At 36.8% G+C, this 19,743-nt stretch overlaps 1 protein-coding gene across 1 annotated transcript; it reads left to right on the top strand.

Moving 5' to 3' along the window:
• Positions 1-206: 206 nt before the first annotated feature.
• Positions 207-14,767, top strand: Aqp11 (aquaporin 11). The gene is made up of 3 exons (XM_076842079.2): positions 207-873; positions 10,229-10,345; positions 14,697-14,767. The coding sequence occupies exons 1-3, from the start codon at positions 255-257 to the stop codon at positions 14,765-14,767; spliced, it is 807 nt and encodes a 268-aa protein (XP_076698194.2). The 5' UTR covers positions 207-254.
• Positions 14,768-19,743: the final 4,976 nt, after the last annotated feature.

Genomic DNA, 19,743 nt, shown 5'->3' with positions numbered 1-19,743 from the left:
CAGCCGACGCTCAAGCACAGCTCCCTCGCCGCCCCTCACCTCCTCTCCTCCCCGGCTCCGGTTCCAACACCTTAACTCCGAGCCGGGAAGGGGGGGAGGATCCCTCCAGCGTGACGCCCCGGGACCTCCCGCTAGCCTAGAGCCGGCCCTCCCCAGGGGCGTGAGGAGGGGCGGGGCTGCGGATTTAAGACTCAGGCCCCAGGCAGTCTCCTGTCGTTCAGGAGCAAGCCCGCTAGTCACACAGTAAGGGAGTCATGTCGGCGCAGCCGGGACTCTGGCCCCAGGTCCGGGACACCTGCACCTCTCTGGGGCTTATGTTGTCGATCGTGCTGTTCATGGGTCTGGGCCGCGTGATTGCTCGACAGCAGCTGCACAGGCCCCTGGCCCACGCCTTCGCTTTGGAGTTTCTGGCCACCTTCCAGCTCTGCTGCTGCACCCACGAGCTACAACTGCTTAGCGCGCAGGACTCGGCGCACCCCACCTGGACGCTGACGCTAATCTATTTCTTCTCGTTGGTGCATGGCCTGACTCTGGTGGGCACTTCCGGCAATCCGTGCGGCGTGATGATGCAGATGATGCTGGGGGGAATGTCCCCCGAGATGGGTGCAGTGAGGCTGTCGTCTCAGCTAGTTAGCGCTCTGTGCAGCAGGTACTATGTAAGCGCCCTGTGGAACCTGGGTCTGACCAAGTATCACTTTAGCGAGAGGAACTTGGCTTGCAAGAATCCCATCGATACCGATTTACCCCAAGCGATCATCACAGAGGTCGTCTGCTCCTTTATCTTCCACAGCGCTCTGCTGCAGTTCCAGGAGGTCCGAACCAAGCTTCGTATCCACCTGCTGGCTGCACTCATCACCTTTTTGGCCTACGCAGGTTTGTCATTTCCCATAAAACACTTGGGACGTCTGGACCTCTATGATTAAGTTCTTTACCAAGATACATCTGAAACCCCACACCGCTGTGATGTAAATATTGGTATCCCTCAGCCCTTTTATTCTAACCATTTTGCAACGCATTCTTAACCAACAAGGCTGAGGTCTTTTATTTAGTGTTTTCAAAAACACAGAGAAAGGCGCCACCTCTTGTGCTGAAATTTGAGATCCTGTTAGATACTGCCATGGGTTCAAATATCTTAGAAAGGGATTGTTTTAGCGTTAGAGAGGAAAGACAACTTATCAGTTACCTCTTTGATATTGTTAAGGTAGTTTAGATGGTTTCTGACACTCATTGAAAAATGATCCCGGGTCTAAAAAGTTCCTTCCTTTTTAAAGCACAAGGCACATGATTGGTTAGTAGTTAAGAATGGGGAGTAGAAATTCTGTAGTTCCATTTTCTAGTCTTTTTTTTTTTTTTTTACAAATTACTTACTCATTTCTTTTTTTTTTAATTTTTCTTTTTAGTTGTCATGGACCTTTATTTTATTTATTAATATGTGGTGCTGAGAATCGAACCCAGTGCCTCACACATGCTAGGCAAGCTCTCTGCCACCAAGCCACAACCCCAGCCCCACTCATTTCTTATTTCTTTAATAATTCGTCTTGAGTTATAAATGAACTTTAATTGGTCTATCAAGAAAGTTGTGTCTTAAAATTAAAACTTGATTGAAACTAAGGATGCTTAAAAAAAATGTATTTATTTATTTATTTAATGTGGTGCCGAGGATGGCACTCAGTGCCTTGCATGTGCTACCAGAGCATTTAGCTAGCACTCATGAGGCCCTGCACACAATCCTCTATGCCCCCATTCCCAAATGATTCCAACAGAATACCTTTACTGGGACCATATCTGAATTATAAAATGTTTTGGAGGCATGAATATAACAAAGGAAATTTATAATAGTTGTCTTTCTTCTGCCCTTTAAAGTGAATCTTAGAATTAGAAACAAACCTCAAAATAAGGGCTCCTAAATGTGTTTGACCTTATAGGGTAAAAATGAAAGACTTCCCAATCCATATTCCCTTCTTTAGGCATAGTTCCATTTTTTAGTATACACAGATGAAAACAAATGTTCCAGGAGAGAGGGAAGAGCATATGTATAACTGGAGGATTCATGAATAGTTGCTCATTTATTCAAGTTTTAGGTTTTAGCTAAATCAGAAATATCCACTATGTATGAATTTAACTGTTTTATGGTTAAAAAAAAAATTCTGCTGAGTGTGGCAGCATATGCTCTGATTCCAGTTACTCAGGAAGCTCAGGCAGGAGGATCACAACAAGTTCAAGGCCTGCTTGAGCAATTTGGCAAAACCCTATTTTCTAGTCTCAAAGTAGAATAATTTGAAAAGGTCTAGAGATGTAGTTCAGTGAGGCTCGGTACCAGGGAAAACAAAAAACAGTGACCCCCCCCAAAAAAAAAAAGTAGTTACATCACAGTTTAGTCTTTTACAGTAAAAGATTTTTAAAATAAAACATCGACAGTTGGATCTTTCTCCAACTATGTCCCTCCTCCCTCTGTTGATTATCCTCAAGTTGGTATTCTATTTTATAATTTTAATATAGTTGTGATCATAAATAATTCTGCATATATTTATGTTATAGAGATTTTGATAATATTTGAAGTTATAGATTAATATAAGGAAAACTAGTGGAAGGAGTATGTAAAAGATTAATTTAAGAGATCTAAAACACTGTTCCTTTTTATTGAAATGTGGGAACTAATTAATGGAAGAGGGGGAGAGAGTAAAAGGGTTGCTGGAACAGTGGTTTTCAACATTCTTCCTGCATTGGAATGACTGGGGAGCTTTTAAAATATACCCATTCTGGGTTCAGAGATTAAAATGTAATTGCTCTGGGAAGGTGCCTAGGCAGTGGTATAATTTAATTTAACTTTTTTGTACCAGGGATTGAACCCAGGAATGTTCTATCACTGAGTCACATCCCCAGCAGTTTTTTTTTTTTTTTTTGAGAGAGAGAGAGAGAAAGAGAGAGAATTTTAATATTTATTTATTTTTTTTAGTTTTCGGCAGACACAACATCTTTGTTTGTATGTGGTGCTGAGGATACAACCCCAGCCGCACACATGCCAGGCGAGCACACTACCGCTTGAGCCACATCCCCAGCCCCCCAGCAGTTTTTTATTATTTTGAGACAGGTTCTCATTAGGTTCTCGCTAGTTGCTGAGGCTGGCTTTGAACCTGCAATCCTCCTGCCTCAGCTTCCCAAACAGTTGGGATTATAGGCATATGCAACTATGCCTGGAAGCAGTGATATATTTTAAAGTTCCCCAGGTGATTCCTTTCAAAGCCAAGGTTGAAAACCACTGTTCTAAGAATCTAGGCCTGTGTAGTCCAATTCAGAAGCCACTAGCCCCCTGTGGCTGTTTAAATTAAGGAAAAATAACGATTGAGTTCCTTACTGGCAGTAGGCACATTTCAAGTGTAATGTACTGTAATTAGTGGCTACAGTCAGTGCTGGAGAGTGCAGGGGTAAAACCAAACAGAAAAATCACAATCTATGATAATCTTCCTTTCATTTTCTTTTCTGCCAATATAGGACAGATAAGAGTATTCATTGGGTGCTTAGTATAGGCTAAAGCATCTTGCTAGGAAATTTATATGAGTAATCATAGTTAATCCTTACCAAAAGCCATTGTGAATACATTATTTCCATTTTAAGCAAAGTGAGTGGGGCTCAGAAGTTAAATGATCATCGCAATTTACACAGCAAGCATGCGCACAAACTGTGCTTCAAACTGACACTAAAGTACCTACCTGGTTTTATTATCAGCATTCCTACAGTGTGCTCCTCATGAGTTCTAAAAACATACAGTTGAATACAATTGGCTCTAAAAAGGAATAAAGTTCTGACAGATACAATATGAACTTTGAAAATATTATGTTAAGCCAGACACATTGCACAACGTAATCCCAAGAACTCAGGAGGCTGAGGCAGGAGGATCAAAAGTTGGAAGCAATCTAGTGAGACACAGTCTCAAAAATGAAAAAACATGAGGCAGGGTGGGGGAACTGGTAGGGTGGTAGGGTGTCTCTGTGTTCAAGTCCCACTAATTCTTTTTTTAAAAATTCTAGTTGGACATGGTGGGGCACACTTGTAATCCCAGCAATTTAGGAGGCACTAAACAAATCAGTGAGACCCTGTCCCAAAATAAAAACTAAAGAGTTTTGGGGATGTGTCTCAGTAATTAAGTGCCCCTGGGTTCAATCCCCAGTACCAAAAAGTAAAAATAAAGAAAATTTAAGAGTCCTGACCCCTCAAAAAGGACAAATATTTTATTACTTCACTACATGAAATAATCCAAAATAGGCAAATTCATAGAATCAGAAAGTAGAATATAGGTTACCAGGACTGAGGAGAAAGAAGAAATGGAAACTTATTAATGGGTGTCGCGACCCCTTGCCCGCAAGGAAGACGCAACTCAGGAATCTTCTTTCAGCAGTTTATTCAGGCCTTGATTTAAGTATCTTATAGTGACTCACTTTCTTTCTTCTTCCTTCCTCTGAGGGCCCAAGCACAGCCTAATAAAGCCTCCCACGTACCAATCTTAAGCTGCCGCGTGGGTCTTTCTTATAGGGTGGCAAGAGATAGCGTGCCAACTCTCCACAAAGGAATTTGATTTATCACAGGCCACAGTGGAAGCCGGCGCCATCTTCTAATGGCGGCCACAATTTACAACAATGGCTTACTACAAATGGGTACAGACTTCAGAGTGATAGAAAACTTCTGGAAAAAAGATAATACTGACAGTAGAACAACATTGTTGAATGTAAAAAACACTGAGTGGCATATTTTATGTATCTTTTACCACAATTAAAAATTTTTAATTACAAAAGGATTTTTATCAAATAAGTCTGGCAAACACTGGATTAAGCAGGTTTTTTAAATTTTATGATCCCACAGAAACTTACTTTACTATGTTACCATTTTGTTCCAAATAGAATGGACTGTCTTGGGACTAGCTGAATGTCTGTGAGGTCAGGCAAAAGCAAGGCTTTTGTAGGAAGAACTTAAAAAGGAAAAGAGAAACAAAGGCAGGAGAAGAGGTGGCTAGATCACACATCATTATAAGTTACTTTGATTTAACTATTTTTTTTTGGGGGGGTAGTTTCTAGGGATTGAACTCAGGGACACTCAACTACTGAGCCACATCCCCAGCCCTATTTTGTACTTTAGAGACAGTGTCTTACTGAGTTGGTAGCACCTTCCTTTTGCTGAGACTGACTTTGAACTTGCAGTCCTCCTGCCTCAACCTCCTGAGCCATCGGGATTGTATCTTTTTTTTTTTTTTTTTTTTTTTAAAGAGAGAGTGAGAGAGAGAGAGAGAGAATTTTTAATATTTATTTTTTAGTTTTTGGCAGACACATCTTTGTATGTGGTGCTGAGGATTGAACCCGGGCCACACGCATGCCAGGCGAGTGTGCTACCACTTGAGCCACATCCCCAGCCCAAGGATTGTATCTTTTTTAAACTTGTAAAATACCACAAGTACAGGTTTGACAAAATTGCATGCTGGGAGATTTCTACTTGGGCCTTGAAGGCACTCAGGATTCATGAATTTAGGTCATGTCAAAATGACTGATGATGTATTTTAAGATTCAGAACAGAACTGCCTAGCAGCCTAGCCATAGGTTTCTAGGATTATGTATTTATTGATTTAGCATTCTGAATTTATTTTTTGTAGTGCTGAGGATTCAACCCCTGGCTTTGCATATACTAAGCAAATGCTCTACCACTCAGCCAGCCCAGCAGTCAGAATTTTTATGTGCAGGTGAGGGCCACAGTTGTCATTACCACTTATGTAGTTATTGGCTTCCCTAATAAAATAAAATTAAAAAAAAAGAAAAAGCTTGGTGAGAACATATTAAAAAATATAAACTTTTTTTTTTTTTTTTAAATGGGGTCTTGCTATTATGCTGTCCAGGTTGATCTTAAGCTCCTGGGCTCAAGTGATCCTCTTACTTCAGCCTCCCAGATAGCTGGGACTTCAGACAGGTGTGTGCTGCCACACCTGGCTCTTAAAATTATAAATTATTATTTCAGATTTCAAGAAATTCTTCCTTAATTTGTATTTTTAGTTCAATAAACAGGGTGAGAAAAAATGCATTTATTTCTGTACATAATTAGATATTGAAAAAATGTTATTTTACACATGTAAGTTGTCTTTATTACTGTACCTGTTTTTTGTTTATAGAATTTAAAATTATTTACACTATTTTCTGACATAGTACCTATCCTCATCTACCAGAAAGTAAGGTTTGAGTACAGAAACAACATTTGTTTTATTTTTCATAATGTAGAACTAGGACTTAGGATAGTATAATCTGGTACAAAGTGAACAGTTGAAAGAATCTTTAGAGTAAATGAGTGAACTAGCAAATAGTTTGTTCAATAAAAAAAAAAACTACATAGATAAAATACATATTTGGGCTTTCCATATTTTATGTCCATGGCTTCCAATAAAAGTCTAATAAATTGTTTTAAGAAATTGTAGTATTTTTACTTCACTCCATTACTCCATGCAGGATTTTTGGTATCCTTCTAAGTCTTTTAAATGAGAAGGGAACTAAGTCCTTACGTACTTTCCCTCTAATATAATAACTATATGAAATAGAGGCTATTACCAGTTTCCAAATAAAACCAACTTATGACCCCAGTATAATATAGTGGTCAAGCGTACAGGTTTAGAGTTGGTCTGTGTTCTTATGCTAGTGTTCTTATGCCAGATACTTAATTTGGTCTCAGTTTGTTCATCTTTAAAATGAAGAATAATATCATGTCAAGAGTATGAGTCTGGGCTCGGTGGCCCATGCTTATAATCCTAGGCTGAGGCAGGAAGATTGCCAGCTCAGTCAGCCTCAGCAACTTAATGAGGCCCTACGCAAATCAATGAGACCTGTCTCTAAATAAAATATTTAAAAAAGGGCTGGGGATGTGGCTCAGTGGGTAAGCAATTCCTGGTACCAAAAAAAAAGGAATATTATTTATATTCTTAGCACAATACATGGCATTTACTATTAATTTGTCACAGGCTACCAGTCTAAGTTCATCATTGTTGCATAATCAATATTTTTGTTGGTATAAGTTCAGGAAAGTGTAGTCTTTACAACTTTTATATTGAAAGTTAACTTATTTGCAAATAAGTCAATTTTTTGGTATACAAATCCCCAGGTGCTCCCCATAACCTCTGAAACAGTTCAGTGTCATTCTCCCATGTCTATAATAACTAGTCTTAAAAGAGCTACCAAGTTTAAGCAGTAAATTAGCATATCTGTGAGCCAGCAGTAAAAACTGGAGTGTCTAGAGCATTTGCCCAATATAACAGGAGGCAGAGACCACATCCAGGGAAAGCAGTTTTGTCATTATAAAGGTATTTTTAGTTCTGGATGTTTTATCATGGTCTTTGCTCTGATTACATGCTGATCAAATAACTTCTGGTGATAGATTTGGCCTTCCAGGGGGCATTTACCAGGAAATGAGTGCTCTGGAGAAGGAAGACAAATATTTTGGTTACTGGAAAGGGCTAGCTTCCATTATAAATTAGTAAATTTATGTCCATGGCTTCCAATATAAGTGACCTCCTGGCTTATACATGAGTTTTATGTGATTTTTAACTAGTATCCTTCTGTTACAGAGAATTTGATTCCCCTCAGGAACATTGAGAAACATTAGTTCGTACAATTGTCAGATTTGAGACCTCACCTTTAGATATGGTGATTTCATAAGCTTATAGTGACTCTAAAATTCTGCTAGATCTCTTGGTGATAACTCTCTCTCAACATGCAGTTATATCGTCTCCCCTTCAAATGTCAATTAATATTTGCTAAAGCCACTTTCTGATAGTTCTGTGTCTGCTGATTTTTTACAAAAAACTAATAAAACACTGAAGTGCTTTTGACTGCCATCCTCCATGTCTGTCCCTCCTTTTCTACCGTCTCTTTCCACCAGTTAATCCTTCTTTGTGTTGTGTGTATTATGTCCTTCCAAAGCCTTTTAAGTGCATTTATTATAGATAATAATCTATGAAACATTATATATTATTATGTATGTGTTCATGTTATCATAAAAAGTATCATACCTTTCTTCAGTCTACTTTTTTTGGTTGTTCAATGGAGATCTATGTCAGTAGGGAGATTTCTCTCATTATTTCAAAATGCTTTATGATATCCTAAAGTAATAATAAGCTTATTTAGCAATTTTCCTGTGAATAGATATTTAGGTTTTCTCCAGTTCCCAGTTCTTTGCTATTATAAATAATCAACCTTGAATATATCTTCTTGTACCAAGTACCAGTGTTTCTCTAGGTTTTCAACTGGGGAGGATTTTGTCCCCAGAGGACATTTGGGTTGATACAGTGTGGGGAGAAGAGAGTGCTACTAGCATCTACTGGGTAGGGTCTGGGGATGCCACTAAACATCTTACAGTACTCAGGACAGACCCTCACAACAAAAGAATTATCCAGTAAAAGCCCATGCCACATTTGGGGCTTTTGTTAACACAGAATCCATACCTGATATGGATTTCTGTATGTTTAAACTATTGCTATGTAACAAACAATCCCATAACTTAAAATAAATAATTTATTACTTTTCACAGTTCTCTGGATCTGTTGGCCAAATCCCATGGCATCACTCATGCAGCTACATTCACCATATGGACAGTGGTGGAGCTGGAAAAGCCTGGGGACCCTCACGTGTGGCAGTTGGTGCTGTCATCTGGTTGCCTTGGTTCCCATCCATGTGGCCCAGACCAGTTTACTTCTACATCAGGGTATTGTTCTGAGAGCGAAAAAATAGAGGCCGATGGGCTTACCTGGAATTCACACAGCACCATCCCTGCTACATTCAGAATTCTGCTTTAGGAAGTCACTGATCATTGATGTTAATTCATATTATATTATAAAGATGGTGAGATTTTTCTACAGGGTGGTGGTAGTGTAGAATTGAACTGAAATGATCAGCTATAATTCTGTTAAGCCTTGGCAGTTGCAGGTTTAACATTCCAGGATGTGACTGTTCAAGAATAATTCTGAAGGCCCATGAGGTGATGTCAGTATCCATCATTGCTGAGGTTAAAAAACAACAACAAAACCCCCAAAAAACACCCGAATCATGAGGCTAGTGTGCTGACAAAAACTCTTAGCCATCTAGTGAGCTTCATCTAGTGTTTAGTAGTTATCTCATTAGTGAAATCTTATGAAAAAATCACCTTAATTTTTCAACATCCATTGTCAAAGTTTTATTGCAAAAAAGAAAAAAACACTATGAACATGGAGAGTACTCCCAAAAATAGAATTGCAAAAATCCCAAATCATTGATTGAAAGGGTCACTTAACTTAAATAATTTTATACTTTTCTGAATGCTATGAAGACAGGCTCTAGTAGTATATGTCAATATAAAACATATAAAAGTCTCAGGATCTCTGTGGCTGAGTGAAGAGGCAGATGTGTGCATCTAAGCCTTCATCTGTAAGAACTACCAGCAGTGCCAGTCTTAGGGATGCTCTTAGGGTGTGTTTTGAAAAGCAGTCGCAGCTCTGGTGAGTAGTGTTGGAGTCCTTCAGTCTCCTCTGCCTTTCTTTTTTTAGTATGTGGACAGAACTATAGATTCCTAGGCCTCATGTCATTACCTTTGGTATAGAGCTGGAACAGGAATACTGAAAAATAGTCAACACTTAAAATTTGTGCTTATTTTTCATGAAGTGACTCACACTTTAAAAACATTTGTATAACCATTTTATTGAGATGTACCATGCACGGTGACTTCTTAAGGGCTCTTCTGACAAGAAAAAATGGAAGAGATGATATTTTGGTCTATTTTTACTTTTTGTTTTCAATACAAAAGGTATGCTTATGCCCAAGAGAACCCTGGGATAGTATATCCATTTTTAATTGTATTTTCACTTTATTATTTTTCACTTATTCAAACTGATAAATGGGAAGAATGGCCAAATTTCCTATCTCATAAAAACTATAGGAACTTATTATAATAACACATTAACTTTTAGTGTTCATTTTATAGTAAAGGCAGAGCACCAGGTTTAAACTCTTGATGTCCTTTGTCTTTTGTTTTTTTTTTTTTTACTTGGCAATATTATAATCCATAATCTATTACACTTTATAATATGCCACTTGATTCTGCAAAGGAGAATCATAGAGTAAGACAACTTAAATATCTAAAGTAAAATAGTTACATTTAATAACCTATTTCTTTCTAGATACAAGAAAATGTAAGATACATTGTTTGGAATCACTTTGCTTAAAATGTATTACAGGAGGAAGTCTAACAGGAGCATTATTTAATCCAGCATTGGCACTTTCACTTCATTTCATGTGTTTTGATGAAGCTTTCCCTCAATTTTTTATAGTGTATTGGCTGGCTCCTTCTGTAGGTAAGCATATCTTTATTATGTCTGAAAGATTAGGATATTTTAAAATACGATATGAAATGCTGCTGTTACATGTGAATTTCCAAAGTCAGAATAGGCACAAAAAGGAAAAGGAAAAAGGAAGTTAAAATGTTTGAGATAAATGTCATTTAACTCATTTTGCAGAAGGGCATCTCATGAAACAATAACTATAGTACGGTTTTAAAATTATTCACATTATGGTTTTAAAATTATTCACAAATTCAGCTAGGTGCAGTGGTACATACCTGTAGTCCCAGTGGCTCGGGAGGCTGAGGCTGGAAGATTGAAATTTTGAGACCAGCCTCAGCAATTTAGCAAGGCCTGAAGCAACTTAGAGAGACCATGTCTCAAAATAAAAAAAAAAAATAAAAAGGGCTGGGGATATGGGGATATAGCTCAGTGGTCAAGCACCTCTGGTTTTAAACACTGGTATAAAAAAAAAAAATCACAAGTTCCATTCTTGTTACTTCTATTGGGTTCAGATATATAAAAGTCTTCTATAAAGAGGAATCAAAGAACACAAAAAATCATACAATTACTCTACTCATAACATGTATTTCTTATAATGAATAAGAGGATGTCCAGCCCTCCATTAATTCACTTTTTGTTCAGTTAGCATTTTCTGTTTCTTATTGCTGATTTTCTGTTTTTTCTAAAAAAAAAAAAAAAAGGCACATGTAGAAGGGAATATTGGCTCCACACACAGGTTTGAGTAGCCTCATGTTTTTATTCCTCTCGTTCACTTCCCTCATGTTTTTATTCCTCTCGTTCACATTTGCTATCTACCATGCTTAGTAATATCTATAGGTACAAACTGAATATCAGAGAAAAATCTGCATTTAAAAAGGCTAGTGATACTTTTGTTTCCCCCCTCATTTTATAAATTGTGTTTGTAGTGTTTTCCAATAACTTCTTACAGGCAGGGGCATATGCCTATAATTCCAGTTATGGAGGAGGTGGAGGTAGGAGGATTGCAAGTTTGATGACAACCTGGGCAATTTAGCAAGCCTGTCTCAAAATAAAAAAATAAAGAAGGGGTATTTTCCAGGCTGGGATTGTATCTCAGTGGTAGAATGCCCCAGGGTTCAAGCCCTAGCACTCCCTGCCCCCCACCAAAAAAAAAAAAAAAAAAAAAAAAAAGTTAAAAGGTTACTAATTAGGCAGGAGAGTTTTTTGTTTTTCTGGTACCAGGGATTAAACCCTGGGGCACTTAACCACCAGCCACATCCTTAGCCCTTTTATTTTTGCTTTTGAGAGGGTATTGCTAAATTGCTTAAGGTCTCACTAAATTGCTGAGGCTGGCTTTGAACTTGTGATCCTCCTGCCTTAGCTTACCTTACCGAACCAATAGGATTACAGGTATGTGCCACCATGCCTGGCTGGTGATAGTTTTTATATTAAAAATTTCCCCCAATGTTTTATTTGAAACCAACATATATTATTTAATATATCAATTTGACATATTTGTTAGTGTGCTCCAACTACTTTTACTGTAGGCCCATGATTCAAAATTATTATTTCATATATTACTTGAAATAACATTTAAAAGGACTTTCCAGAAGAATTTTAAAAGAAAAAAATCTAAAGTAATAATGTTCTCTGCAAAGGGACCTTGATTTTTTTTCCCTTAAAACAGGCTTTCCAACTCAAAGCACTTTTTAAAAATTGTTTTTGTTATAGATGGACACAATATCTTTATTTTTGTTTTTATGTGGTGCTGAAGATCGAACCCAGTATCTCACACGTGCGAGGCAAGCACTCTACTACTGAGCCACAATGCCAGCCCCAACTCAAAGCACTTAATGACTTCTTCCCAGAAGAGCATATAATAGGAAAAACTCTCATGATAGGAAAGAAAGGAAAAGTAACTCGTCACCTTTTGCAGACCAGAGTGGGAGAGTGAAGAAAGGGACTACATTCTCAAGTTTGTATAGTCCAAATAGGAAGATAAACACATTTTTTGTGGCTCTTATCAAAACATTTTAAAGACACACTTACTTCAAAACGATTGAAACACCAAATTAAAAAAAAATATAAATGTTCACAAGGAATCTCTTCTAAGTGGCATCAGAATCAAATTTTCTGTAATTATGTATGGCCCTATTTAGACTGTTGAAAATAAAGATTCTTCCTAAGCTGTCCTAAAAAAGACCCCTAGCTTTTCTCTTAGACCCAACATAAAATTTCTGTTGGAGTTTTTGGTTTAGAAACTCATGTTTCTATACTGAGGTTTATGAATGAGAAACAAGATATCCTTCAATGAATGTGGGTAGAATACATGTGAATAAGTATACACATTTAGAAAAATTCTAAAATATTTTAGAATACTAAATTCAAGCTTGCCATTGAATTTTGTCATATATTAAAGTTATATACTCACTAGAAATAAATGGCTCCAGATGAAAAATAATCTTAAGGTGTCTATCTTCTTTCCTTTTTAAAAAAATATTTTTAGTTATAAATGGACACAATACCTTTATTTTGTTTATTTAGTTTTTATGTGGTGCTGGGGACCAAACCCAGTGCCTCACACATGCTAGGCAAGTGCTCTACCACTGAGCTACAATCCCAGCCCCTCAACCCTTTTAAAAAAAAATTTGTTATTGGTGATTGAACCTGGAGGCACTCTTACCACTGAGCCACATCCCAACCTTTTTTATATTTTACTTTGAGATAGGGTCTCACTAAGTCGTTGAGGCTGGCCTCAAACCTGTGATCCTCTTGCTTCAGCCTCAAGTTACTAGGATTACAGGCAAGTGCCACCATGCCCAGTTTCTTTTCCTTTTTTTAAAAAATATTTTTATTTGTAGATGGACACAGTACCTTTATTTTATTTTTTTTAATGTGGTGCTAAGGAGCAAACCCAGTGCCTCACATGTGCTAGGCAAGTGCTCTACCACTGAACTACAGCCCCAGCTTCTTCTTGACTCACAGGGAGCAAACTATTCTTGGGAGCCACAGTTCTTAATGTCTTTCTTGATTCTCATCACAGCAGAGATACTATAATTTCTCTAATGGCCCCCATCATCTTCCCAAATGAAAAATATTAGAAACGTGACTATAAGAATGTATACAAGGGACTGAGGCTGTTCAGCGGTAGTGCACTTGCCTAGCATGTGTGAGGCATTGGGTTCGATTCTCAGCACAGTGTATAAATAAATAAAATAAAGATCTCTCAGCAACTAAAAAATATATATTAAAAAAAGAATGTATACAGGACTATTTTCTAGTTTTTACATTTCATACAATAAAAATTGGCCAGTTCTATGTGCTTCTATGAAACTGCAGTTCCATTTTTGGAAAACATTTTAAATGTCATGTCTTATTTTCTAGCTTTGACTCTATAAAGAATTCACAAAATGTGTATCAATTAACATAAGGATCATATCTGATTCCTTTTCATTTGAAGACTTTGGTTGCAGACTCATCTTTTAAAAATGTTAAGATATCAAAATACTAGCCAAGTCTTAAGGTTTTTTTTATTGCCAAACAAGAATAAGATAATTTCAAATTTGCCTGTGACAAAACTAATTTTTAATCTAATTATAAGCTATCTACAGTTTTAAGTCTAAATATAATAGGATTTTTAAAAACTGAAGAATTCCCTTTTAAGATAGCAATTTGAATTTTGTATACTCAATTGGGTCCCTCTCCTCCCTGTTTCACACTGAAGCAAAGGCTATGTGCTAGATTTATCTAGTGTAACCTCAAAAGACTTTTAGGACTAGGGGGTAGCTCAGTGGTAAAGTGCTTGTCTAGCATGCACAGTATCTTAAGTTTGATCCCCAGCACTGCAAAAACAAACACAAAAAGATTACAAATAAGCAAACTTAAAAAAAATTATATTTAAAAATTAGGCATTGACTGAAATTTTGCTTAGGTATTTTACTTGATAAATCGCTAAAAGCTATTAGTATATAAGACTGATGAGGGAAAAAAAAAAGACAGAGAAGCGAGAAAGTAAATATGATATACTGTTCTTATTGGAGCACTCCAGGTGAGAACCTGGCGTACTTTCAGTTGCTTTATTCCCTGGGTACAACACTGGGGCATGAAGGACTGTTGCCATTTTAGAGGTGCAGCTGAGGACCCAAGTCCAGACTTTTTCCAGCAAGTCAATAAGGGAGCCAGAACTAAAACTATTAATGTTTGGGTTTTGTTTGTCCTTTGAATTCACTATTTAGATCCTACTGATTTTATCAAGTACATACTGTTTTTAAGGATTTGTGGTTGAAGAAAAATGTGAGAATATTAGTTTAAATGTATACTCAATTAGGGACTGACTTTCCTTTAAGATTGTTTTGTTTTTATTTTACCTTATTTTGTCTTTCAGGTATATTGTTGATGATTTTAATGTTCAGCTTTTTCCTTCCATGGCTGCATAACAATACAAAAAAGGAATAACTATTCCAAAAGACTCAGACTAAGTTAAAAGACAGTCAAGCTGGACGTGCTAAACACTGGCTACACTGGATTCGTCAATGTTTTAACTTCCTTTGAGGAAGCTGTCTTAAGTTTTCATCACTGGGACTTAAAAAAAAAAAAAAAAATTACTGTGAAAATGAGGTATCCTGTATTTCTCAGTTAAGACTTGTTCTTTTGAGTGATGTATTAAATGCTGCTAGAAAAGACTCATTATTAAACCTCACATAAATCTCAAGTGATAATTATTAACTTAGAAGAAGATCAAATGAGTACAAAGTTGAGAAGTGGAGAGAAGGTGATAGTAGGATAAAAGAAATTGTATCAGTTGTTGCTCGAATGAACAGGATTCTTAACCAAAGTATAAACAGTCTAGCTTACAGGACTGGAGAGAAGATACTTTCCAGTGACTACCTCACACAGTGATACCATCAATGGTATCATCTTCCAATAGGAAAATTGCTTTTGGAAGATTATATATCTATTCATTCTCAAGGGGTTTCCTAAATTTTAAATATATTCTAATATCTAAAATATGTTCTCTAAGTAGATGATCTCACTAACTTCAGGCAAGTTGCATTATAGAATTAAAAACTCACAGGAAGGTGAGATTAAAGCTATCCACCTTGGAATGTACCTTACACCTACCAGGTGAAATAGGTACATGTATTTTTAATCTTTATTGTACAGATAAGGAAACTAAACCTAGATGGGTTTATAGTTTACCACTCTGCCCAAGGTCACATAGAGCCAAATACTGTCTTTACCCTTTTACTTCAATCCAAAAACAATGCTCTGACATCTGCCATCCTTGTGACACAAGGAAAATTGAGCGTTTTGAAGAATCATTAAATTCCTTATAATAATATTAAATGCAGGAATCAATTAGTATTTTTGAGGTTTAAAGAACCTTCAACTTTTCTCTATTGGAAGTCTTAGTTTGGCTGAGATTTGAATTTTCATTAAACATTCAGATCATAAAAGATTAGTGTTTCTCTTCAAAGGCAATTCAGTTAGAATTCAAAGTAAAAAAAAAAATGTGGTGAGATATGATCTGAGAAATAATCAATTAACAAGCACATGATAAATTGCCAGGTAATTTAAGTGCTGTTGGAGCTCAGCCTAGTTGTAGACTGAACGGTGGCAGCTTGTTGCTAAGTCTACCTAACAGGCAGCTGGTTTGAAGATTAGTTTGTCTCTTTAACTTAGAAAAATACATACCATAGTAATACTTTAAAAAGCAGAGGTCACCAAAATGTGACTGCATAGGTAAAGGTGTCACTGATTTGTTTTACTGGGCCTGCAAAGTATTTAAAATAGAGTCAATATTTTAAGTCTTTTTCACATAAAAATCCACAGTTCCAGCTTCTTTTGCAAAATTCAGATGATCTTACAATATTAGGCCTGAATTCTGCCAGGGCAACACTACTAAATAATGGTTCTTCCCTTTAACAGCCCCTTGTCTTCCAAACATGAAGCTGTGTCACTGCTTCATGGCTATTTTTCTTACAGAAATAGTTCTTTTTATTCATGTTGCTTACATGAAGACTATGGTTTAAGAAAAATGAGTACTAATTGTGAAAATAGCCCTCTGAACTTCACATCAGATTGCATTTGTGACTTCTGATAACCCTGCTTCCTCTGCAGTCTTCTCAAATGGTGGCCACTTTCCCACACTCTCACACCATTGGGCCTAGAGGTGTTCCTTGTCCTTATTGCTACTTCCCATTCATTCTCCTCCACGTCTTCCCTTAAAAACAGGTCATCATCAAAAAAAAAAAAAAAAACAAAAAACAAAACCAGGTCATCAAATACCTGGGTACTTGTTGCAGTTAAGCATTATATAGTTCCCTCAAGTCCCCCTTGTTCCAAAGGTCTGAGTTCCTGTCATTTCCATAACACTATTCCAGTTATTTCTTGGTAATTAATACCACAGACAGGATCCTTTCCATGTCTTTGGGGACAAACCCCGTTTGTTCGTTCCCTCCTCTTTAATAATCTTGTCTTTTACTCTGCTCAGCTTACATACAGCTTCAGGCTTAAAATTTATGATCTCAAACACCCCACTTTCCCACTGTAACTCCTTTCCAGCTCACTCACCCTAGTACCCTGTCTCTAGTGATCCCCTGACTACCATAGGGAACTTCTGCCCACTGATAACTTTTCACATTTCTTATCCCTCTCAAGTACTGTCTTCTACTTAAGCAACGTAAATTACTTGGGCAATCATCACAAACATGCTTGCACATACCTGACTTAACCACAACTTGATTAAATACAATGGTCTGCTTATTCGCACTCATGCAATAGAACACAACCAGAATTTGCTGTGTATGTTTGTGTGTTTAAGGATTTGAGGTTGCTGTCTGTAAGCAGCTATACATGTTTTACAAGCCAGCATCTAAGCATCTTCCCGGTTTGGGGTAATCTACCACTGTGAGAATCTGGACAGGGCAGTGTCATTTGTTTAAAAGCTTAAAGTGGCCAGATACTCCATCTGTCCCTTGCAACTAAGGGACATAGTGCCATCCAGAACTTTGAATCTTGAGTGTACTGACTCAGAGACATAGAGACAATAAAGAAATTAGTCTGATAGTAGCAGGGGAATTAAAACATCTTATGTAACCACTCCTAGGCCCTAACCCTTTTTATGAGCCTTATTTATTTTAGCTTTCTTGTCTATTTTGTAAGCTAGAACATAGCTTTCTAATATTTATTTTCTCCTTAATTAGCTAGTATTTGGATTAATAGACAAAATTTGGGCGGACACAAGATTGTAATTTCATGAAAATTACTGCACTATCTTCATATTCAAAATGTTTACTATTTGAAGTTCAATGGGAATTGTCTTTGCTTTCTTCATAATGCTTTGAGCTATTTATTGCTGCTCTTAATAAGCCTGATGCAACCACTCCAGTTGCCTTTATTAGCTTGTTCAATGCTTATAAACCAGAAACTCCGGTGCATTAGATCTGTTTATAAAGCAGGAGACTTGCCTGAAGGTTCTATGAATAATTGCATAGATTTCAAGACATCTATTTTAATTGCTCAATGGAATTAATTAAGAAAATTTCAAGTTTCTCAAATATATTCTAAGTGGTGGATGAATGTTACAGTTTTTCTTATTGGTAATAATTAAAATTTAGTGATCTATTTTTTAGGCACTGTTGTCCTAAGTGCTTGTATGCATTAGTGATTCATATAATCTCCAAAAATCCACTCCCCCCAAAATCCTAGCCAGACATAGTGGCACATCTGTAATTCCAGTGACTTGGAAGGCTAAGGAGGATCACAAGTTTGAGGCAGCTTCAGTGGTAGAGTACCCCTGGGTTCAATCCCTAGTACATACAAACAAAACAAATGTCTGTATATACTGTATAGTAGTCTTACCCCCAAGTCATATATTTTTTTATTATTTTTATCTTTAAAAATTAAGATTAAAATATTCTAACCAAGTTCAATTCTTCAATTTAAGTTTTTCTGACTTCTCATTTGAAATTAGGAAGTCCCCAATTCAGCCTTATAAATACTTAAGATACTGGTTTTATTTCTGTATATATGAAGAGAATGAAATATTAGTGTTAATATGTTCCATCTCCTCCATAATGTGATGGCAATAATTCTATTCTAGAAATACTTTAAAAATAGGATTACATGAGTATTAGCTATACAGCAGTAAGTGGATCAAAATTCTATAGATAAGGGGCTGGGGTTTTGGCTCAGTGGCAGAGTGCTTCCCTAGCATGTGTGAGGCACTGGGTTTGATTCTCAGCACCACATATAAATAAATAAAATAAAGGTCCATTTATAATTTTAAGAATTCCATAGATAATCTAGTTTTAAATATTTATTATCTCTGAATCTTCACTAATCACATCTGTTTTCTAAAAGTAAAAGACTATACACTATAATCATCAGTGCATAAATTCTCACCTTCACCAATACTAAGACCCTAATACCATCTCAAAATATGTAACTCACAAGGCTTTAAATAAGGTTATTTGAGAAGTATAAATATGCTGGACATGGTGGCACATGCCTATAATCCTAGTCCTGGGAAGGCTGAAGCAAGAGGATTGCAAGTTCAAAGCCAGCCACAGCAACATAGCGAAGCCCTAAGCAATTCAGGAAGACCCTGTCTCTTAAATAAAATATACAAAAGGGCTGGGGATGTGATTCAGTGGTAAAGTTACCCCTGTACCACACATACAAAGGGATAATAAAGGCATCTATACTCATAAGGTAGTCCGGTATATCAGAACACATAATATATGCAAAGAACCCAGGATGGTGGCTGATATACAGGAGGTCTTAGAAAATTTTAGTTTCCATTTCTAAGTGGCTCTTTTACTTGCCAATTAAAACGATTAAGACTTTGTGAATCTAGTTTAAAAAAAAGGAAAATTACATTAATTAACGGATGAGGGAAACCACGGGAAAGTGCTGATGACAACACTGGGCTGAGGACATCAAAATAGACTTTAGTTACTAATTAGCCAACTGGCTGACTCTGAACAGCTTATTTAACCTACAAGTTATCTGAAGTCCAGGTATAAATCTGGAACTACAAATCAGCCTTATAAATACTCAGGTATCTGTGAAAAGCTAACATGTGAAAGTTAAAAAAATACAAGAAATTATTCCTGATCCAAAGAAAAGCAGCAGAAATTCTTTAAAATATATTCTTTTTCTTACTAAATATTTGCCAGAAGCTCTAATTACATATTTTCTTATTAATTTCATGTTCATATCAACAAAAATGAGCAAAATATGACCAATAAGACTCTCTCTCGTTTTATTTTATTTTTTTGATGCTGGGGATGGAAACCAGGGCCTCTTGCATGTGAGGCAAGTACTCATTACTGAGATCTACCACTACACCAATAGTATGATATTTTGCCAGCATTACTTAAAAAAACAAAAAACCTCACTAATAGAATTAGTCAAAACGAGAACAG

Source organism: Callospermophilus lateralis, chromosome 2 (genome assembly GCF_048772815.1).
Source record: "Callospermophilus lateralis isolate mCalLat2 chromosome 2, mCalLat2.hap1, whole genome shotgun sequence".
Lineage (NCBI taxonomy): Eukaryota > Metazoa > Chordata > Mammalia > Rodentia > Sciuridae > Callospermophilus > Callospermophilus lateralis.
This window is presented reverse-complemented; position numbering and strand designations above follow the sequence as displayed.